General features: G+C 32.6%; 1 protein-coding gene across 1 annotated transcript in view; it reads right to left on the bottom strand.

Moving 5' to 3' along the window:
• Sf3b3 (splicing factor 3b subunit 3) overlaps window positions 1-24754 on the bottom strand; it is a 72744-nt gene that overhangs the window by 33464 nt on the left and 14526 nt on the right. The window contains exons 6-8 of the mRNA XM_035361355.2: window positions 22466-22607; window positions 8849-8961; window positions 5347-5409 (exon numbers count right to left, since the gene is read on the bottom strand). Of these exons, the coding sequence (XP_035217246.2) occupies window positions 5347-5409; window positions 8849-8961; window positions 22466-22607 (318 nt within the window). The remainder of the gene's footprint in view (window positions 1-5346; window positions 5410-8848; window positions 8962-22465; window positions 22608-24754) is intronic.

Genomic DNA, 24754 nt, shown 5'->3' with positions numbered 1-24754 from the left:
GGTATTTATAAATACATTAACAGAACCACCACCACAACCATGCATAATGTACCCACTTCTAGATTACACAGCTGAAAAACAAAACATTTTTTTTTTCATACATGAGTTAATTATAAAACCTTGATCTAACGCAATTTTTGCATGTTGAAAACTTAAAAATACAAATCAGGATAAACTGAATTAGAACTAACACTTCTACATGATCAAAACAATTTTTCTGAATGAAAAGTATATATATATATATATATATATATATATATAAAACCTGCTGCAAACGTTTCAGAGAAATTGCATACCTAAATATTACAGCAATCTCTCATTACCTGTAGTGAAAATAAAGTTGGAATAAATTCTCAAAATTGGTTTTTGCTTGATGTAAATGCAAGTTCCCAGCTATAAAATTTAACTTGCTTATAAATCATTCAATCCATCATTTCCTCCCCCCCAAAAAAAGATATTGACCACCTGACAGTTTTTTTTTTTAGGTTTATCCAACTACTTGATTCACTAGACATTCAGTGATTCCAGAAGAATTACAGAAAATAAGTCCACGATCCAGAATCCTTGGTACTTCAGCAGTTTCAGATTTTAAATCCTCAGTTTAAATCAAATACCATGACATGTGTGCATGGCAGCATTGAGACTTCGGAGCACAAGGTGACAAAATACATGCACTGCCCCTCACTCCCACAACTAATCAAGGACCGAAAGTGTGATCCTAATCAACATCAAAGAAAATACTAATCAACACATTGGTATTGGCTATGGCATAACTTCCTAGCCAGCAGGTATTTGAGAGTGGCATGCAGGAATCTCACTCAAATGGGAGAAAAATTGTATTTATGACATACTTTCTTCTTTTTACTTCCTTTTGAGTACAGTCAAAAGTCGTTAATTCGGACACCCATAATCCGGACCTCAAAGCTACAAACTTTCAGCGCATGCGTCGCGTTGATGCATGCACGTAAGACCTTTACGGCTGCGAATATGCGTGTGCGCAAAATACGTTTACGAATGCACGTTTAATGTATAATTGACGGTATAAGCTAAGCTAAAATTATCTAATTCAGTTAATGTTGCAGATTGCAGGGTTGCCACTCAAACAGGAGAATGGAATTCCCTGACTTTTCCAGGTTTTCCAGGTGCGTTTCAAGAAAATTCCAATCTATCCGCGTAATGTACGTTGGCTACGCTAAGAGGTAAATTATGGTATTACTTGTATTGTGTAGCAAATTCACTTAATTATTCAATAAATCCCAGAGGACATTTATTCTTAATTATTCTTGGTATACTTTGTTTGATAATTTTGTTTACTTTTCCACTTAAGAAACGTAATAAAATTTAAGATATATACATTGGATAACAAATGTATGTTTTATTTAATTATTACTCATGATCATCACCAGTTCAACACGAGGCTAATCCGGTCCTTATAAATCACAACGCCATGCTAAATAGTTAGGTTAGATTTTAGGTAAATTTAATTTGTGTGAGGTATGTTCTTAAAAAGCACCTTAACACTTGAAAACACAAATATAATTATAATAGTTCTTGTTTTCTCCATTGAAGATTGAGATTAGAATCTTCCCAATCTGGAATAAAATAAGGCTTTTTTTGTAGACATTCTGCAGCTAAACGAAACAAAGAAATCTATTTTAATAAATTGAGGTATTTTATATTTAGTTCGCAGCATACATAAGAAAAAAAATATGTGCATTAAATTTCGTGATGGTATGTCATCATACTGCTAGAATTAATTTCAAGATTATGCCAGAGAAAATTTCCTGAAATTTAGAAATATTATTTACTAATAATTAATAAATTTAGAGGGAAGAAGCATCATTAAATTATACGAATAACATAAAAATAAAGATAATTACTTAAAAATTGAATTAGAATAATCAACGATATTTTAGCGAATATAGTTATATTACATGGTTAGCCTAGATGACAGATTACTATTTTTTATTTTACTGCAAAATGGCAAGGTATTTATTAAAAAGAAAAGTTTAAAAAGATTTTGCGGTAAAATTCTAGTATACGGTAAGGCTTTGGCACGATTTTGAAAATTGTCACCAAGACCAAAATGACCCGTTCACTGCGCATCATCATGTCGCCAAATCCATACATGGAGATTATTTTAAACAAAAAACGTCTATGCAAAGAATCTCTAATTCTTTGGTCTATGTAAAGAAGAAAATTTTCCATACAAGTAAAATGCTATTACGCCGCTAGAATGCGGAGGGAAAATTTGCCACGGGATTTGACGACGGAACCTGGCGGCCAGAATTTCCCTCTCCGTGATGTGTACTGGAAATTGAGAAACGTGTTAAGAAGAAACGTTCTTTGACAAAAAGAAAGCTACGAAAATCCGTTTTTAAATTATTGCGAAAAATCCAAGAAGAAACGTTTTATCAAAGGACGTTTCTTCTTGGATTTTTCGCAATAATTTTAAAAACGGATTTTCGTAGTTCCCCCCCCTGAAAATTACTAACCTATGAATTAATTTACTTGCGCCAAAAAATATTTTCTTTTAATTTAGAGTTTAACTACTTGCGCTAAGACTAAACTTCACGGCTGCGGTGCCGTGCGCTACAATATAGCAAGTGGTAAAGTGTCTCATTTACGCCGCTTCGCATCTGCGAGTGCAATCCAGAGCTGTAACTCGAGAAATAAACAATCTCGTTGTTAGGCGACGTGTGCACCATGTTATTTTCATTTTTGTGATAAATGCTCATCGACGTGGTGTTCACGTCGCTTGCAGTTTGAGACAAAAACATCTCGACGTGCGTGGCACGTCTTTTTAGCGCAAGTGGTTAAAGAAATTTTAAAGGATATTCATTTAATGAACTCTTGATAACATGACCTTCGAACTTCGACACCGGTTTCCAGCTTTGGCGGCAGATATATCACGCATGCACAGCTGTTTCCCTCTATGATGGAACGGAGCCACGTCTGTTGCAGAGAGGTTATCCTTCTTTACAATACATATTCTTTGATTCTAACCTCCATGGTACCGTATACTAAGATTAAACCCATTTTGTTTTATACGAGAACAAGTACTTTCTTTAGTTCATGCACTGCACATGCGATTCTCGAGAATACTGGAAACCAAAAGTTGCGGGAAACTTGCTTTGCCTTTCTAAAAGGCAATCAAATTGGAGCTGCAAAAATTGGCTCTATGCCAGCAGACACTCACGTGATAGGCAATTCGCCAAAAAAGTTATCTCTTTCGACGTCGGCGCAAAAATCGCTTTTTTTTCGCGGGATCATTGTATGAACTTCCCTGACGTTTCCAGATTTTGACAAAAATACTTAAATTCCCTGACTTTTTCCTGAATTTTTTGGTCAATTTTCGAATTCCCTGACTTTTCCCGGTTTTCCAGGTAGCGTGGCAACCCTGAGATTGCGTTGTTCCTTAATCTTCGAATTGGATTCGGCTTATTATTTTTTGCAGACTGTTAGAGCAATTTTATAAAAGTAAGCTTGAACTTTCCATAATGTCAAATAGAATTTCTGATATATATTTACTAATATGTAAAGGATCTACAAAGCGAAAGTATGTTTCGAAGTACATTAAACAAAAAGTGGAATTGCTGCAAAAAATGGATAAAGGCAAATCCTCTGTTTATGTAAACTTTAACGTTTGTTTATCTTTCACGCCACGGCGCGCAATGAATTTGAAGTTGATCTGTCAGCACTATCCTTATCTTCAGGGCAGACTTTTAAATTTTATTTGCCTTATAATTCCTTACTAAATGTAGTATTTCATCTCGATGTACTCCGTCTTTGATATGATTTAAATCAAATTCCTCGTCATTATAATTCGCTTCCGATAGCGAAGAAAGTGACAGAGGTTATTGAAAACGAAAACATTTCGATTGACAAATTAGTTGGTGTTCTTGACACAGCAATAATAGGACTTGAACAGCAGAACTTTGTAAATGAACAAGAAATTACGTCTGTTTATAGAATTAAAGAGAATGTATTATCACATAAAAAACGAAGCAACTTAAACAACTTACATTGAAAGAAATGTTTAATAAAGTAAACAAATAAATATTAAGCTTTTTTTTTTTTTGTAAATTTTGATACCCTTTAGATCATGATTGTTCTTTATTTCATAAATTACGGTTTCATATTTTTAATTTTATAATTTCTGCATGCCATCTTACCAGATTTAAACTGATAATCTATAATCCGGAAAAATCGATAATCCGGAATCGCCGAAGTCCCGACGAATCCGGATTATCGACTTTTGACTGTATTACATTCTCCATTCCTAGATTTCACAAGGAGGGGGAGAAATTTCTTTTTTTCATTATTTTATTTATATAGATATTTTATTTATACATATATTTATTGGCTACTGCCCAGATATTTTATTATCTAATATCCGGATTTCAAACTTTGCATTGTACTCTTAAACTCTTCGTCGTCCGTAACGCGTCTAGCACGTTCCAGCGAAACTTGGTAGGGCGGCCGTAACACACTTCAAGCCTATTACATTTTAAAACTTTTACACATTTAAAACATTTTCTGAATGTTTACTTGTTTGAGTTTTCATTTTTGTTTGTTCTAATACCTCCTAGAGGGCAGTACTGATCAGGCATTATATTTCTAATTGAATTTGAGACGGGTTTTAGGAATTCAGCAGAAAAAGAGAAAAAATGAGGCTGTGAAGCGGAAAGACAAGAAGGATATATGTTTGATGAGTACAGTCCATAATAACACAATGACTGATATTGAAAAACAAAAAAGAACTGTAAAAAAAAAAAAAAATTGTAAAAGATTACAAACAACAAAATGGGAGGAGTGGACTGACTGGATCAGATGCTATCAAATTATCCTGCTGTGAGAAATAAACAGAGATATTCAAAAATATCTCTACATTTATTAGATATGGCTGAATTTAATGCATATGATTTATACAAGAAAAGTAGTGGCAAATTAGATCACTTGTCTTTCAGGCTTGATCTTGTAAATAAAATCATTGATAAATATTACAAGCCAACAACAAATGCGCAGAAAGAGTGTCATTTGAGCAGCTGGTGATGTAGCATGTCTTACAGAAAGGCACTTTCCACCTACTGCAAACCAGAAAGAACCAAGATGTTACATTTGTTATAGAAACAGAGGGTGGGGGGAGAAAGAAAGAAATAACTGAATTTTCCAAAAATTGTATTTCAAGGTAAAACTGAGTAGATATTCATTTATTTTACACACAGAAGACACGCACTTACTTAAAGTAACTTTTCAAATGTTATATTACACATTTAACATGGATGAAAATCAAATAAATAAAATAAAATTATCAAACTATTATATATTTATTAAATGTCTTACTTTTGTTTTATGAGTGGCACTACACACAAAAATCATTCCTCTTTCAGGATCATCTAAGTCATTCTAGATACAGAAAGAAAAAATAAAAAGTTGCATAAATAAATGAATAAAAATGAAAGAAAATTTGCAACATCACAGATCTTGTATATATTGATCAATTACTGGTTTTATACAACTGAGAGAACTCTTTCACATCAAAAGAGGCCAAAACTTATTCACCTCAAACATAGGAAATGTCCATATACATGAATTTTTTTGCAGCATTAACAATAACTTACTTATGTGACGTGATTACTGTGCAGTTCCCCTTTCAGGTAGGATTGTAAGTGTGAGCATCAATAGCTAAACACTGATGCTGAACAAAGGAAAGGGAAGTTGCTTTCAAAAGAATGAATGGCATGTCATTTAACCAACTTGCCAACTCAATGAGCCATGCACTAAGGTGATGGGTGAAAGCATATCAGTTAGTAAATGGACGTTGGCATTGGAGCGACCTATCAATGATTAAATGGACAGGTGTTGCTGTGAAAGAGTTAATGCTTTGTTCAAAATTACAATTTATGAATTTCAATTAAAACTTTTAAGAGGTAAAATAATTCAGTGCATTTCTTTTTCTTTTAATAAAATGTAAATTTAAAGAAATATACTCTCAAAAAATTTGTAATTTAATGTTTAATTTTTATACTGATACACATTTTATACATATCATTGTAATTTACATGGTCATACAAATATTACATAAAATTAAAAAGCATATTTCTACGGATATTTATATAATAATGGATACATGTCATTTTTATGACATCATTGATGAATGTTGCCAATAAATATCTGTCACTGTTACATTGTCATTTTCAAAACATTGATTGATGAAATATTGCCAGGAAATATCTGTCGTTGTTGCGTTCACTTCCTTTAAACCAATTTTCTTTTTTTAAACCTTAGTTTATCTGCACTGTTAATGTTGTACTTTTCCTGAATGCCTAATGAGCACACAAGTTCATGGTATGGCAAAAGGCAGATTCTCAATTCTTAGAAATATGATATAATCTTTAGAGGAGGGGCAGCTTTGGTCTACATGTTTTATCAAATTCCAGAAACTTATTGTAAAATAGGAAGGGATAAGCTAAGATAAAACAACTACAAGATTAAATATGATTAACACATGGCAGTTTTGATTATATTTTGTTCCAACAATTAGGGAGATATTTATTGGGAAGTTACCACCTACTGAAATCATAGGTATCAGTTAATAGATATATAAATTTTTTCTTTATTTTATGCATTTGAAATCTGGAATAAAATTCGATAATGCAGTTAAGACATTTAATCTTTCATCACACATCTATTTCTGAAACAGGAAAATAATTTGATCAAAACTATAGGCTGCATAAATTTTAATGTGTTAATTATATACAATTATGGTACGAAGGGATATGTATAATACGGAAAACTTAATTTCGATCAAGTGCATAATTTTACTTAGAAATGGCATTATAAATTAATAAACAGAATATTGAAATAAACACAATATCAAAACTTATATAACTAAATAAAGAAAACTATTTGTCCCTGAATAATCTAAAAAGTTCATTCTTCAATATCAAATAAACTGTATAATTTAGCTTTTCAATGTATTTGCTTCACATACAGATATTTTACCTACGCATATTTTTAAGAAATTAACCTTCCATAATAAAGCATGTATGAACATACCGTATATGCTCATGTAATGTTCGCACCCCAACTTTACAGATAAAATTTATGTAAAAAAAAAGTGACCTGCACAATGGTCGCACCCCCAAAACTAAAGAATTTCTTACTTAATATATATTTTTTAACATCGCCCTTTTCCCTTTAGTCAATTAACATCTTTAAAAGAAAGAATATGCATTTGTTTTGTCTTTGGTTGGGACAAGAATGGAAAGCAGAGACTTTTCTTGCATTCTGGTGCAGCTGTTATTCGGTCATAACATCGGCACCAGCAATCCACTCGGCAGACACAAAAATAAATGAAGGCAGTCCAAACAGGTTTTCACCACACTGGCTTTCAGGAAATACTGTTTTGTAACGAAATTACTTTCCCCTCCTTCCTCCTTGGAGCATTCGCATGTTTGAAGCTTTCTCTTTTCATTCATAGTATCATTTGGAATTTGAGGTAGTTAGCAAGTAGCGTGCTTGAAATGGGACAATACAGCAGCTTTTAAACTGAAAGTCACAGAATTTGCGCAGGAAAATGGAAAAAGAGCAGCAGCAAGAATATATAAGTTGGACAAAAAGCATGTGCACAACTGGAGCAAACAGCATGATCAACTGGCAGCAATGAACAAAACAAGATGTGCATTTCGTAGATTGAAATGTAAGTTTTCGAACTTAGGAAAAAAAGTAGTTGCGTATGTTTGTGGTATGCGTTACAGTATGCAGTAATGCAGGAAATGTGGCAAATAAGAGCGCTTGCTGCAGCATGAGAAGAAGACATTCCTGCATCGCAATTCAAGACAAGTGAAGGCTGGTGCGGTGAATGATGAAATGAAATGGATTTGCATACAGTGTGTAAGAACACATTTAAAAAAAAAATAATGCGTGCAAGATATTAAAAGAACCAATGTTTATTTAATTTGTGTAAAAGTAAACATTAAAATTGCAAGTGTTGGTTAATGTATGTCTCCTACAATTTTAAATTTGATACTTTTATTACTTATGCCATTTTCTACCACTTCGAACTTGGCTGTTTGAAATGAAATTTACACCCAAAATTACTCATGAGAAAAAGCATGACATTTTGAACCACCCATGTAATGTCTGCCCCTGCATTTTAGTGATGTAATTTTAGTAAAAAAGTGCCAACATTATGTGAGCATATATGGTACTAGACAAACAGATATATTTTGTTTTTATATAAAAGTATATATTTTTAATATTGTCTGGAACAGTTTAAAATTCTTAAAATTTATGTAAATAATTAATTTTTTTCCTACACATGAGTACTTTAAAAAGATAAAGAAAACTATGTACTTTCTGATTATCTGCATTCTCCCAAAATGTCACAAAAAAGTATCCAAGAGACAAAGCAGTATGTTTCCAAAAATTATTTATGTGGGAAGTCAGGTACATAGCAAATTTCTGTTTCAATTGACGAGCAAAGCGGAAGATGCATACAGCTATCTGTGATGTTCTTTTAAATGAAAACAGATCGCTGCAAACACTGGACAGAACAACAATGGCATCTGTAGTAGTTGGAGTCTTATGTATATTATTCCATTTAATTTTTTAAAAATTTTATGCTTGCTGCTATACTATTCTTTTCTTCTTTAAACTTTTAGAAACAAACATATTTTAATGTAAAATTTTGAATTCTTGAAGGGTGAAAGTTCAGTCTTGCTCGGTAATAAGATGTAAATTAAATTTTATATTGACATCTGATGTTATATTTGCAACTTTTTATTTTTCACAATAACATTTTCAAAAAATTAAGATTAATTTAAAATAAAAAGAAACATACTCGTCTCCTAGGAATTGGACAACGGATATCAGGCTGATCACCAATATTTTTGTAAGTGATATAATTTTCTGAGCAAATCAACACACCACTAGGACCATCACTACCACCAGGGACTTAAAAGGAAAAAAAAAAAAAAAAAAAAAAAAGTTTACTTTACATAATTTACAAGTTGACATAATATAAATACATAATTTAAAAATCAGAAATCTATACACTCTGATCTTCTGAAATTATCTGAATATACCTATAAAGTTTTTAAACAAAAAGCATTAACTTATCACATTTCCAATAATCCATGCATTTATTTTATTTTGAAATAAATTAAAAACTAGACATTTAAGCATAACTGAAGATATTGTAATTTCTTTCAGTTGCAAAGCACTGCAGTTAGGTGAATAGCATAACAAATGAATAAAATTAATATTTTTTCTCTCTAATGCATTTGCTGTACTGTTATTTTTAAAGCATAACGCTCTTTAGCCCCTTATAATTTCATGTTTGTTGCTGCAGTACTTAAGACTATATTCAAGCCTTTGTCTTTTGTATTCACAGCTTGGGTAAGTATTTAATGCAAGGAACCTAGGTTAACTATATTCAACATTCTCATTCTGAGAATAATCATTTACAATTATTAATTAAATGATAAATACGATTATGTCATGCATTATTATTTTTCATAGAATATATAAATAAGTAAATAGAAAGAACAAGAGGCTTGCAAATTAGAAACAACTTTAGCAAAGGTCTCTCTCAAGCCCCCTAAAGCTCATACTTCCTTATTTTACTGAAACCACTTATGACAGCAGATGCTTAGCACTGTAATGTGTACGAAATGGTAAACTTACTATTTCAGGTCATATTCAAATCAAAGATAATTATATACATAATAATTCAGAAGCAATGGTGGAAGTAAAAAAAAAAAAAAAAATCTGAGAAGATTACTAAAATGGTAATAGCTAGGAAAGGGAAGGAAATGATGATGAGGGGGAGGGTTATAAATTTTTGCTAGTATAAGGCACTGTAATTAAACAGTATTAATAATACTAATGTGGGAATTGTGCCTCAAAGATGCACCAGACGGGACTATCTATATTTACAGTGGGAAGCCTCCAGGTAAACAGATCTACACTTGTTCAAGAAGTCCGACAGAAGTGGTATAATGGAACGCTCGCGAAGGAGATACAAGAACACGCATACTGGTTGAGCGTAGGTGATCAGACCTGGACTTATCTAAAGTAACAGTATGTAGGTGGTCAGCTGTATCATTTACCTGCCCATTACTGGAACCAATGTTGTGATTCCTCTCCTAAACATACTCAATTCACATGTACATATTCATCCCATTTACCTTTTTTGTGAACCAGGAAATAAAACCTGATGCTTTGAACAGTGGGTTTGATCTCTCTTTAATGATAAGATATCACCCCCACAAATATGTAGGCTCAGACAGGATACTTCAAAATAAGGTACTATGAAAACTTTTTTTTCTTTCTTCAAGTTAGTGCTACTTCTGTTTCATTGTTAAAATGAGTTTCTTAAATAACTCAAACAAAAGTGATTAAAGTTAATGCCTGAAAAAATTGGAGAGTAAGTTCCAGAAAATGCTAAAAAAGCTGATATTAGAAAAATTATTGAAAATTTGGATGTCTTCAAAACAAACGTTGAATTCGTTCGTGGCATCGTCAAATCGGATGCCTAAAACAAGTAATGAACACTATTTGTTAAGGATCGAACACCTACAGTTTGCCCAAATTGAAAAGCAGATTGAACTAGAAAATTTTAAATCACAATCATTTTACGAGTGATAGAAGAAAATGAGCAGATTAGTATTAAAAATTTAATAAAAAGTATTAAATCACTTACAATCTCTGTTCCTGAGCGACCAAAGGCATTGCATTTGTATTTTATTTCATTGGAAAAAGCGTTTTCAATCAAAGACATTCTGAAAGACTTACAAGCTGAGATACTAGTTAATTTGCTAGGGATTAAAGCTAATAATGTTTTAACGTATGCAACTGATGAAGAATTGTGGGATTATGAAAAACTAAAAGAGTTGTTTTTAGCTGAATTTCAGGAGGCACCAAGAGAGATTCTTAACACCTTTAAGCATGCTCAATGCGCAGCAAACATGTTGCATGTTCAGTTTGCATCGTGATTGATTGCAACTTCTGAATACATTTGTCAGGTCAGGGGAGCACAAAAGGACTATAAAAAGTTATGCGATTTAATTGTTGCAGATAAATTGTATGAAATTTCGGATTTTAAAACGAAAGAATACACAGGTGTTCACGAAGGAAAAAACATGGTTTAATCCAACCCAGTTTGGGCTGGAATGTGATTTATATTTCTTAGCCCGAGGAAAATCATCTGAAATACATAATCCTAAATCTCAGTCTAATGAACTGAAAGTACCAAGTGTTCAAAACCAAAGTATTAAGAATGGCTCATTCCGTTGAAATAAACTAAATAAAATCAGACACGAATTTAAAGATGACTGCTGCGTTAAAAGATGATATTCCAGTATTGTAACGGTCTCGGAGATTACCGTTTGTTGAACAAAAAATTGTTGATAAACAGATAGATGAGTGGTTGCAAATGGGAATAATAAAACCCCCTTGTTTTGAATACACATCCCCAATTTTGTTATTTGATATGTAAAAAACGTGATGGAACACATTGATTATGCATTGACTTCAGACAATTTAATAAAAAAGTTGTAAAAGATTCATTTCCTATACCCCAGGTAGAAGAAGTACTTGATCATTTAGGGAAGGAAAAGTTTTTTCAACTTTAGATTTGAAAAGTAGGTTTTTCCATGTTCCAATCGATGAAAAATGTACCAAATATTTAGCATTCATTTGTCATGCAGGTTTATTTGAATTTTTAAGGCTCCATTTAGTTTTACCACAAGTCCTAGTGCATTTTTAAGATTTATCTATAATGTATTCACAGAATTATTAAGGGATAATACAGTTGTAATTTACATGGATGATTTTATCATACCCTCCCGCGATGAAAAAGATGGCTTAGAAAAACTTAAAACGAGTTTTAAAAGTAGTTTCAGAATATGGACTAGAAATTAGTTTTAAAAAATGTCAATTCCTAAAAAGAAAAATTTAATTGAAGAACGTCAAGCAAATGCAAAGCTTCCTAGGTCTCGCAGGATATTTTAGAAAATTTGTACATGGTTATTCGAAAATAGCCAAACCATTGAATGATATGCCTCGTAATAATGCAGAATTTGAATTTGGGCTAAGGCAGAAGCAGGCTTTTGACCACTAATTTTTGAGACAAAACCTCATACTTCTCATCTTCCAGCAAGGAAGACCTTTAAAGTTACATATGGATGCTAGTAGTCATGGTTTCAGTCCAGTGTTGCTTCAACACTCAGATGATAAACAGCTGCATCTAATCCATTACATGAGTAAGAAAACATCACCCTAACAAGAAAAAATGTCAAGTTATGAACTTGAAGTTCTAATGATCATTGAAGCCTTAAAGAAATTTCAAAGTTATCTCTTATGGACAAAAATCAAAATAATCACTGACTGCTATGCATTTCAGAAAACAATGCAGTAAAATATCTGATGCCAAAGATTGCTAGATGGGCATTACTACTCGAAGATTTCGAATATGAAACTATCCACAGACCCAATCAACAGATGAGACACATCGACACATTAAGCAGGCATGCTGTATGCATGGTCACTCGTTTGCAAAGTGAAATCACCACTAAGATCGCAACAGGCTGATGACCGTCTCCAATTATTGAAAACTTTGGTCGAAAAAGGATTGAGAGATGACTAACTGCTAAAAGATAATGTGCTGTATCTGCAGGAGAGAGGTCGAGAACTCGTTGTGCCGGAAGCGATGGAGTTAAGAGATTATTCGCATATGTAACAAAGAACACTTTGCTGTACAGAAGACCCGTTGAAAAGAGATTTTCATATTTCGAATGCTGCAAAGAAAATACAGCAAGTTATATTAAACTGTGTCAAGTGCGTCCTCTGTAATAAAAAGCAAGGCAAAGCAGATGGTTTCTTGAACCCAATCTCAAAGGACAATATTCCTTTAAGCACATGACCTCTATGACATAACAAAAGTAGGATTTCATGAAGGACATGAAGCAACTTCTACTTTGGCTGACCACATGAAGCTCTGGTCTGATGAAATTACAACCTGAGATCATTCTATTGCAAAATTTTTTTTTTTTTTTTTTAGTTCAAAGGGGCTTTGTCCCTGAAAGACTATTTGTTTTGTTTTGTGATTAATCACTATAAATGACTGTTTCACTTTTCAAACTGTTACCACCAAATGTTAAAGTCCTGCATTATATTTGAAGAAATCAAATAATGAAAAATCTGCATGACTGTATGTATATTTCTCGCATTGTAATAAAACAACGGTACATACAGCCATCGAATTTTGAACGACGTAATCCTCCTACGAATATGGGCATGCGGAAGACCAAATTTGAAATTTGTTTTATTGTCGATTTCATATTTTGTAAAACTTTAACAAATTTTTGATTAACAAACGCCAGGATTTCAAAGCAAGCAATGTGGGGGACACCTTTTTATCTCCAGCAAGCGGAACTGTGTATCGGATATTCTAAAGATATGCTCATTTTAAAATTATTTTGTGACATTGCTATTGAACTGAATTTTATGGTTTAAGTGCAAAGAACAAGATATTTAATAAATAAAGGTAACACACAAAACGTTAAAAAGACGCACCTTTGGACGTAATTTAAAATCTGAAACCTTTCAGATTTCCCCCTCCCAGATGTATTTCAGTGTTCGGGGGTCAATGGCCGAGCGCTATGGGAATCGTGCCTCAACGATGCACCAGATAGCGCTATCTACACATACAGTAGGAACCCTTCATTTAAACACATTTTCATTTGGTTCAAGAAGTCCGATAGAAGCAGTCTGATGGAACGCTCATGAAGAAGCTAACAGAAAGGCATACTGGTCGCACGTAGGCGAACAGACCTGGACTTATCTTAAGTGACCACATGTAGGTGGTCAGGTGCACCCATTTATCTTTTCTTCTGTGAACCAGGAAATGAAACCTGTTGCATTGAACAGTGGGTATGATATCTGTTTAATAATAAGACATCACCACACACACAAATGGTACACTCTCTAAAGACAGCAATATCAAAATAAGAAAAAGTATTTTGCACACTGAAATTTGCTCACAATGGACCCGGATTAAGCATTGAAGAACAGCCATATATACCATCGTAGAGAATAGGAGGAACTCGGCAAAAGTGAATGTGTTTCATGTAATGAGGAAATAGACAGTCCACATTTTCTTATTCTTTACTAAGCTAATTGCTACTGGCTATTCCTAATTGGTAATAATATCAGTAGCTTTGGCTAGAGGAGGATTTTTCTAATACAGTCAAAAGTCGTTAATTCGGACCTCAAAGCTACAAACTTTCTGCCGCTGCTAATTTGCGTGTGCGCGTGCGCAAAATACGTTTACGAATGCGCGTTTAATGTATAACGGACGGGATAAGCTAAGCTAAAATTATCTAAATATCTATTTCAGTTAATGTTATAGATTGCGTTGTTCCTTAATCTTCGAATTGGATCCGGATTATTATTTTTTGCAGACTGTTAGAGCAATTTTATAAAAGTAAGCTTGAACTTTCGATTATGTCAAATAGAATTTCCGATATATATTTACTAATATGTAAAGGATATACAAAGCGAAAGTATCTTTCGGAGTCCATTAAACAAAAAGTGGAATTGCTGCAAAAAATGGATAAAGTTTATCTAAACTTTAACGTTTGTTTATCTAAACTTTGTTTATCTTTAACGCGGCGGCGGCGTGCATTGAATTGGAAGTTGATCTGTCAGCACTATCCTTATCTTAAGGGCAGATGTTTTTATTTCATTTAGCTTATAATTGCTTACTCAATGTAGTATTTCATCTCGCCTTTGATATGATTTAAATCAAATGCCTCGTCATTATAATTCGCTTCCGATAGCGAAGAAAGTGACAGAGGTTACTGAAAACGAAAAAATTTCGATTGACAAATTAGTCGGTATTCTCGACACAGCAATTATAGGACTTGAAAAGTGGAACTTTGTAACTGAACAAGAAATTATGTCTGTTTATGGAATTAAAGAGATTGTATTATCACATAAAAAAACGAAGCAACTTAAACAACTTACATTGAAAGAAATGTTAAATAAAGTAAACAAATAAATATTAAGCTTTTCTTTTTTTGTAAATTTTGATACCCTTTAGATCATAATTGTTCTTTATTTCGTAAATTACGGTTTCATATTTTTAATTTTATAATTTCTGCATGCCATTTTACCAGATTTAAACTGATGATCTATAATCCGGAAAAATCGATAATCCGGAATCGCCGAAGTCCCGATGAGTCCGGATTAACGACTTTTGACTGTACATTCTTTCAAATGGATAGCTCCTCTTTTCTAGTTAGATGATCTTTGTTATTTGAAAGCCATTTCACCATGATACTGCATCAATGACTGGGGGGATGAAGACTTTTTAACACTGTTTGGGCAGCAAGGTTCACCATATTTAATGCCCAGCGATTTCTTTTTGTGGGGACATATCAAGGACTGAATGTACCTACACCTCTGCTGCAAAACTTTAAGCAGCACATGTCTGAAGTGGTGGAAATGAATACTGAGAATATGCTGGGATGGTTTGGACAGAATTTGAGAGCCATATTGATATCTGCTATGTGATGTATGGCAGACATATTGAACACTTGAAATGATGAGGTACGAAACTTGAATAATTTCCCCCCCCCCCAATTTCATGTCAATAAGGTTGCAATGCATTATTTCATGCAAGAAACATGATTTTAATTTGCATCATTACTTTTGAACTGAATTCAATAAAGTGAAAACTAGTTGGAAATAAATAGTAATCAATCAAACTAGTCCAGCAAATTTGACATTCACACATACAGTTTAATATACAATGTACACATTACATATTGCACCTTTTACAGCATAAAATAATTTTTATGAAAGCAAAAAACTGACCAATTGATTACACAAGAAAGTTCAGTAAATTTATTTAAAAGGCTAAATAGATGATTATATATATGTAATGATATTTTTAAATCAATTGATTAAATTAAATTCTAATAATATTGCTTAATAATGGGTTGGCGATTCTCTACCTAAATTGCATCCCTGTTCCTAAATTTTGGCGAAATCCTTTCTTTAGTATAAAATATATTAACCTGTTGGCACCCGCCAAATCCCCAAACTCATAAATCTGTCATATTACATAAAGTCCTTTAGAACACTCCTGATGAGAGGATAGCGTCACCTCGTGATTTCAATTAATATCGCTGATTGGAGGAGCCTCGTGACGCACACATAGGTAAAAATAGGGCTTCTGCTCAAGGTACAAAAACAACGCTTGTGATATGGATGCTAAAATAAACCTACCACTTTATATTCCAAAATTTGTCTCATTCCTGTTGCCCCGGCTGCACAAAACAAATAATGTATGAGAAATTACATTTCAGAAAGCCGTTAGGATACCACCTTCAAAGGGATTATCTAAAAAAGAAAATACCCCAAGGATTATACGGATAAAATGTTACGCACTTTAGATGAATTTGCCGCTGTGCGACTTCTATGTTTCTACATTTTTCTCTAGGTGTTCTTGCTTCAAGAGAATCATCCTTCTGTTACTTGTATTCTGGTATACTGCATATTATTTTACGTCCAGAGAAGCATCTTTCTGCCCCCTGTGATGTGTGATCTGTGTTTCCATCGAAAGTTTGTCGTTCATCAAATGTGCTCTTACCGTTGACCTACTTTTGAGGATGGAAATCTTTCCCTACGTCTACGCCGTTCTGTGTTGCTCTCGAGAGCTTTGTGCTTGTTTGGTGATTGATCGTGTTTTGCGAAAATCTACTCAAGAGTGCACAAAAATGTGTATTTTCGTGTCGATTTCGTCACTCGTATTCTCGTCACAATAAGTCAAACAGAAGCAATTAGTAAAAAGATTGGTGATGCAAATGATATTATTACTATTGAATTATACTTACTGATTTAATAATAGTGTTTTTATTTTGAAAATTTTAAAAAGTATTATTTTGGTATAAATGTATTTTAAATTTGGTATTTAAAGGATGTATTTTGGTTTTAATATTGTTTTGGGAAAATTTAAAGAATTATTTTTGAGTTAGTTTTATTTATGAAAGTATTATTAAGAGAATAATGGCTAATGAAAACATCTCTGATCCTGATGATTCATTAAGGGCAGCTAGCGCTGAACCTGGAACAAGTATAATTCCCTTTGACGCGCAGAATGATATGGATATAAATTCATGGCTTGAGTACTTTAACAAAACTCATTTAGATAAAGATGAAACGTGGAAGCTTAATAATGTAGCTCGATATCTAAAAGGTAATGCACTTAGCGTATATGTCAAAAACTGCCATAAAATTACTAACTATGTGGAATTAGTCCAAATTTTAAAGGAAAATTTTTTTGACCCCACTTTAACTACGTTTGGTGATTTTGCCATTTACAAGTACAATCATAAAGAGGACATAACGCAATATTTTCGCAAAAAATTAGATATTGGTAAAAAATTAAATCTAACTCATGAAATGATCCTGGAGGTTCTGACGGATGGCCTTCCTACAGAATTAAAATCATTAATGACGATCAACGCACCCTCTGACCCCATCTCTTGGCTTACTCATGTCCATAAGCTTATTAAGATTAGCGAAAATCAACAAATCAAAAGTGCACCTCCCAGATTTGTTACTCCGATTGGGAACAGTCCCAAAAAATTCTATCGATTTAATAGAAGTAGAATTTCAGCTTCAAGCTATGAAACTACTGTGAGACAAGATTCTCCTAGACCCAACAATTTCCAACATTTTCAGAGACCAAGTAATTTTTATAATCGGTTCAGTGGTCCAAGATTTACAAGCCATTATAATTATAATTCTCAAAATAGATTGCCATTGCCACCCAGTCCCTGTAGACTTTGCACCCAGAACGGAATCCCAAATGCTTTTCACTGGTTTCAGGTTTGTCCTTTCAGAGGGGAGAGATCTGATACACCTAATGTTATGCCCCTTGCAATAGAACCAACCCCAGAAACCCCTCACAGTAGTTGACTATTAAAGGTGTCGGGATATTTGTCCAATAAGAAACGTCTAGAGTGTGTTGTAGACAGTGCTGCCACCATATCAATAATTTCTTCCAAAACAGCTAGACAATTACGTTTAAAAGTACAAAGAGTTAGATCATATTCAGTAACCCAAACTAAAAGAAAAATAATCTTCAACAAAATATGTTGTATACAAATGAAAATTGGACGGATTAGTAACCAAATTACCTTGTTTGTTCTTGATAATAATTTGAATTATGTAATTTTAGGACTTTATGAATGCAAATCATTTGAGTTGAGTATTGATTGTACTAATTTAAAAATTAAACAGAGAGCTATTGTACTTAATGATGACTGCCATTTTGACAGCCGACCCATATCTCTACACCTCCAACTTCAAGGTGGTACAACAAATGTTTATCCATGTGTTAATAATGATGATGATGTAAGAAATTTTCCAACCTGTAAATCTCGGACTACAAATCCAAAGGAATTAGTTTCTCAGTCTAACATTTATGTGAAAAATGCTGTTTCTAATACTGTCGATAACAAAGAGTATAACTTGGAAAAATTGTTAAATGATTATTCATCTCTGTTTTCTAAAAATAAGTATGATGTAGGAAAAATTAATATTGAACCTCAATGAATTAATTTAAATTCTGATTTGCCTGTATCATTAAGACCTTATAGAACATCCCCTATGTAAGAAGAGGAAATTAAGACCCAAATTGATCAAGTATTACAAGCAGGTATAATTAAAGAAAGTTGTAGCCCATATTCGTCCCCCGTGACTTTAGTACTTAAACGTGAGGAAGGTAAGAAAACTAGATTGTGCATAGATTATCGAAAATTGAATTCCCTGGCTAAAACAGATGTAAACCCTCTTCCTTGCATTGACACTTTGTTAGACAAATTAAGTAAAGCAAAAGTATTTTCTACAATTGATCTGAGATCTGGTTTCTGGCATATCCCGATTCACCCTGCAGATACTGAGAAATTAGCTTTTTGCACGAATTTTGGATTATTCGAATGGTTAAGACTCCCTTTTGGTTTCAAAAATGCTCCTGCAATTTTTAACAGAACAATTAGACGAATATTAACAAAAAATAAAATTAATTTCGCTTGCAGTTACTTTGATGATATAATCGTCTCTTCCTCTGAGAAGGAACATTTAGAACATTTAAAAATTTTATTTGAGGTGTTTAAAGAGGAGCATATTAAATTGAATCGAAACAAATGTGTGTTCGCCAGAGATCAGATCACATTTCTTGGCTATGAAATAAAAAATGGTAGAATAATTCCCGATAACCATAATATAGAAGTTATTAAAAAACTTAAAAACCCCAGTTACACCAAAGAGTTACAAAGAGTTTTGGGAAGTGTGAATGTGTATCATAGATTCATTCCAAATTATGCAACTATTAGAGCTCCATTAAACAGACTCTTGAAAAAAGATGTCAAGTGGGAATGGGATGACCAATGTCAAAAAGCTTTTGACGAAATGAAAAGAATACTGATTTCCAAACCTGTTTTACAATTGTATGATTCCAGTAGGCCATGTCATATTTTTGTTGACACTTCTCAAACTGCTGTTGGAGCTGTTTTGAAACAACCAGATGAAAATGATGTCCTTCACCCTGTATCATATCATTCCCGAACTTTAAGAAATTATGAGAAAAATTATACGATTACTGAGTTAGAATGTTTGGATGACTGAGTAGATGCCCTAGACAAATTCTATTACTATCTGCATGGACAATGATTTGTTATACATACGGACCCTGCGGCCCTCATTTGGCTCAAAAATGTTAAAAATTTAAAAGGTAGACTCTTCCGTTGGTCACTCAAACTAAGTATGTTCAATTATGAAGTAAAGTATCAGAAGGGCTCTACCAATATTGAAGCTGACATGCTTTCTAGACATCCTGTTTCACAGCACCTCCAACATTATGTACATTTACTTGATAGAAATGAAATAATTCAACAACAAAAAACTGATAATGTCTGCGGAAAAAATTACCAAGAGATAAATGATATGATGGTAATTAAGAAAAAGAATTTTTATAAAATTGTAGTACCTAAATCTTTAAGATTAAAATTGTTGAATAAAACCCATGAAAATTTTGGTCACCCGGGAGTTCAAATTATGCTTAACTTAATCACCCCTCAATATTATTGGCCTCATATTAGCGAAGATATCAGAAATTTTGTTAAACATTGTCATACTTGTCAACTTATGTCTCTCTATTGACACTGTGGGAGGATTTAATTATTATAATTCCACAAAAAAATATTTACATATAGTTATTGACCATGCAACAAGATATGCTTGGGCTTTTCTCTCTAAAAGTGTAACTTCAGAAACCTATGCCAATTGTCTAAAACAAATATTTCAAATACAAGTCCCCGAAAAAATTCTCAGTGACAGGAATGCAGCCTTCACTTCCTCTAGATTCAAAAAATTTCTTAAAAAGCCTAATGTTAAACAACTTTTAACTTCATCTCACCATCCCCAGACAAATGCTAAAGTAGAAAGAGTAAATCAATCAATAGTAAGTCGACTAAAATGTAAAGTAAATTCTTCTTCTAAAAAAGTACCATGGACTAAAGTGCTAGAGCAAGTTATCGAATATAACAACTCCCCTCATACGGTAACTAAGTCACCCCAGCATACTTACTATTTGGTAACCTCCCTTTTGAATCTCCAATTGATCAAAACAAATACCCTTTCTTAAATGAAGCAAGGGCTTTAGCAAAGAAAAGAACTATCAAATACCACCAAAAGAATAAAACTAGATATGACATCAGATTTGTAGAATCTAAATTTCAACCTGGAGATTTTGTCCTTTACGAGGAATTCGAATACCCAAATACTAGAAAATTGACTTCACCCTATTCAGGCCCTTATCAGATTATGAATAAATTATCTGAAGTTAATTATGAAATCGACAGGGAAAATTTTCACAAGAAGAAACCAACTGAGATCGTACATGCGTCAAAATTAAAATTCTATTATCCACCCGAGAACTTTAAATTACATCATGAATAAATCAAAATTTATAAATCAATAAACTATCCATAACCCTTCTTTTAGTTTTCATCCTGTTGTCCCCCTTAATAGTTGATTTATCTCTCAGTGTCTGAAAAGTTTGTCTGCTCTTTTCTGTTACTGGGCTCCTTCAAACTTGAGTTTCAGGTTCAATGCACTTTCCGTGTGGGAAACACTCAATTGAGGCTATACTAGAGTACCATACCCTCACATTTCCTTGAGCTCATGTTTTCCTATGTTTGTGTTATAAATTGTAGCAACAGTTGAAAAAGTTAAATTTCAGTTGTTGAAACTTCCGAATTTCATTTTATGTTTCTGCAGCATCGTGTACAAAAAACTGGTATGGATGTTGGAAGTTAAATTTTGTTTTGTTATCATTAATAAGAGAAAAATAGAGTGACAAAATATGTTAAAAACCTAGAAAAATGTGTATTTTCAACAAGAGTACAAGAGCTCTAGTATCGTGACATAAAAACTCAAATGTTTTCAGTGCCAATGCTAATCCATGATTCTAGCGCTAATTAAATGATCCAGAGATCTCCAAAGGCCAGTAAAAGACTGAAGATGAGCCTGAATGACAACTCTAATGATTGTACGGACTCATACACAAACTGTGAATGGCATGCCCTAAGATATAAACTTACAAATTCAGTTATATTACTATTTCCTATTGCCGCGTAGCTGACCAGCAATATATTATTAGTGCTTTATTTGTTCTGCACATAGTTACTATATTATAATTTCATTAATCATTTATTATATTTTATATACTGTATTAATTATATTCAAATATTTTATGTCATATTTTATGTAAACATTTTGTGTGCCTTGAGGTAAATCCAATCAGTTTTCCTACTCACTTAATTTCCTAATAACTAAAATTTCTGCTTTCATTATCTGGACTGTCTTGGGTCGACGGCCGCGACTACAAGCCTTTTCAGATGGGGGGGGGATAATCTGTAATGATATTTTTAAATCAATTGATTAAATTAAATTCTAATAATATTGCTTAATAATGTGTTGGCGATTCTCTACCTAAATTGCATCCCTGTTCCTAAATTTTGGCGAAATCCTTTCTTTAGTATAAAATATATTAACCTGTTGGCGCCCGCCAAATCGCCAAACTCATAAATCTGTCATATTACATAAAGTCCTTTAGAACACTCCTGATGAGAGGATAGCGTCACCTGGTGATTTCAATTAATATCGCTGATTGGAGGAGCCTCGTGACGCACACATAGGTAAAAAATAGGGCTTCTGCTCAAGGTTCAAAAACAACGCTTGTGAGATGGATGCTAAAATAAACCTACCACTTTATATTCCAAAATTTGTCTCATTCCTGATGCCCCGGCTGCACAAAACAAATTATGTATGAGAAATTACATTTCATATATATATATATTACATGCAAAATATCATATATTACCAGAAATCAGGAAATTTCCATGTTCTTCTAAAGGCTCACTATATTTTCTGACAACATGATTCAAACCAAGATCTAACTCATAAAATGTAAGTGTCTGCTGAGTTGTCGCACTTGCTTCACCAGTAGGATCGTTATCAGCCTCCTGTTTTTTTTTCAAGAACAGTATAAAATCAGATTCTTGTGTAATGCAAAGGGAAGTGATTATACCATCAGTTTAATAATAATAATAAAAATAAATAAATAAATAATAATAAAAAAAAAGAGATTTATAAGAAAATCCAAAAGATACATATGTTATTTTTAAAAAGATAAAAATGTAATGAGCTTTCAAACCAAAATATATATTAAGAGAGAGAGAGATTGTTATATTAAAAAAAATATTTTTTTTTTTTTAATTTTAGAAAACTACACATGTTAAGTGAAATGCATTGACAAATGAAATAAAGAAAACAAAAAAGAGTAACAGGTTGAATAGCCCTTAACACAAAATTTTATTTCCTTAAAAATTCTCAGGAGAAATGATTAAAAATGCAAAACATTTCTTTAATTTTGATGTTGAATTTAAAACTGTTTGTCATCTACTAAAATAATACACATTCAAAATATTGAATTAACATAAGAGTATTATTTGTTACAAACATTAATGACTGGAAACAATCATTAATGACTGGAAACAATCAGAATCTGAGATAAAGCACAAAAGCATTTGATACTAAATGTTAAATCTAAAAGCTAAAACTAATATGTTAATATAACTACAATAAATATACTGAAAATTATTATCTAGTAAAGCTAACATTGCATATTATAAGACAGTAATGCCTCTACCTCTGCAAGTACTACGTTTTACCTTGCACACATGAAACTGCTGAAAATAGCAAATGCTCTTTAAAACAAGGCATTCATGTAACATGCATAATTATTATTAAGTTTGATTGATAAATTATTCAAGACATTATCAATCAAACTTAACAGAATTAAATAACATAACAAAGTTAGTTGTCAGTGCATGATAATACATTATAAACTGTACTTTAAAATAAAATAGCATAAATCACATTGCACGTGAGAAAAAAATATCTCTTGTGTCTATGAATGTAAGGTAATGTGATATTTCAAATTAATCCACAAAACAAAAACAAGAAATGAAGAAATACAGCTTTGATATTATACAGCATAATGCAGAGTTCCAAAGAATAGAAGAAATAAAAATCATCAGTTTTATCTTACTGATAGCACTAATGGTTTCAAAGCATTACAGTATTTAAGGTCTTACTGTGGTAAATAGAACTTTGAAAAGCAAGACAGCAGCAGGAACAAACTATTCATGAGAACAGGTTGAATGCTATAAGCTAGTGATTTCAAATTGCACATGGGCTGAATGCTCATTTTGAAAGCAGCTTACAGGTCAGAACACTTTTTTAAACACAATTTAAAAACATTTTCAATAAAACAAAAATAAATAACTAAATATAATATATTTCGAAATTATATTTTACCCAAAGCCTAAAGGTTGGTTAGTTGCAAAAAATTTTTTGTTGGTTATACTTTTTAATTCAAATGCAATGACAGCTAAATATCAATCTTGACATTTATTTCAGATTATTTCAATACGATGAATTAATCACTAATTACTTTTAATTTTAATGGGAAATTTTAGAAAAGTAAAACATCAGCAGCTGTTGGCTGGCAAACTAAATTGACTGTATCAGAGTGGAAAATTCTTCCACTTTAATCACGTATCATTTCATCTTTTTCCCTTAATATAAGTCCTGCACATAAATTTATCTATGTTTTCATGTCTTTTAATACTACAAACACCATATTTGGAACAAATATATCATTAAAATGTCTTTGCATGCTACATAAAATTACTTAGAGGACCACGATTTGAGACCACTACTATCAGCAACTGTGAAGAAAGTTTTATGAGAAGAATTGCGAGTACAGAAACAAAGAAGAGTCAAATAATTTGAGCAATGACAGCTGGAATTCTCTAATAGCATATTTATGATCATCAAGTTGGGAAGCTTAAAAGATAATCAAGTTCAGATTTTGAGGGATTTCCTTTAACCTGAGAATCACATAAAGTTTTTGCAATAAACGCTTCCATTCTTTGTAATTACTTACCCTGGCCGCAAATGACTATACATATATACAGGAAGGCTGTAGTGCATTTTAGAACTACCAGTTTTAATATGATATGGATTTTGCCATTTCTCTTGCATTTTGAGGCTTACAGTTGCAAAAACCTACTGAACAGTTTCCCCTCTCTCTGCTGTTGTAAGT

The sequence above is a fragment of the Stegodyphus dumicola genome, chromosome 1 (genome assembly GCF_044657685.1).
Source record: "Stegodyphus dumicola isolate Sdum_Otavi_A_Nest chromosome 1, ASM4465768v1".
NCBI classification, from domain to species: Eukaryota; Metazoa; Arthropoda; class Arachnida; order Araneae; family Eresidae; genus Stegodyphus; species Stegodyphus dumicola.
The sequence above is the reverse complement of the archived record's forward strand: the minus strand, read 5'-3'. Positions and strand labels throughout refer to the sequence as shown.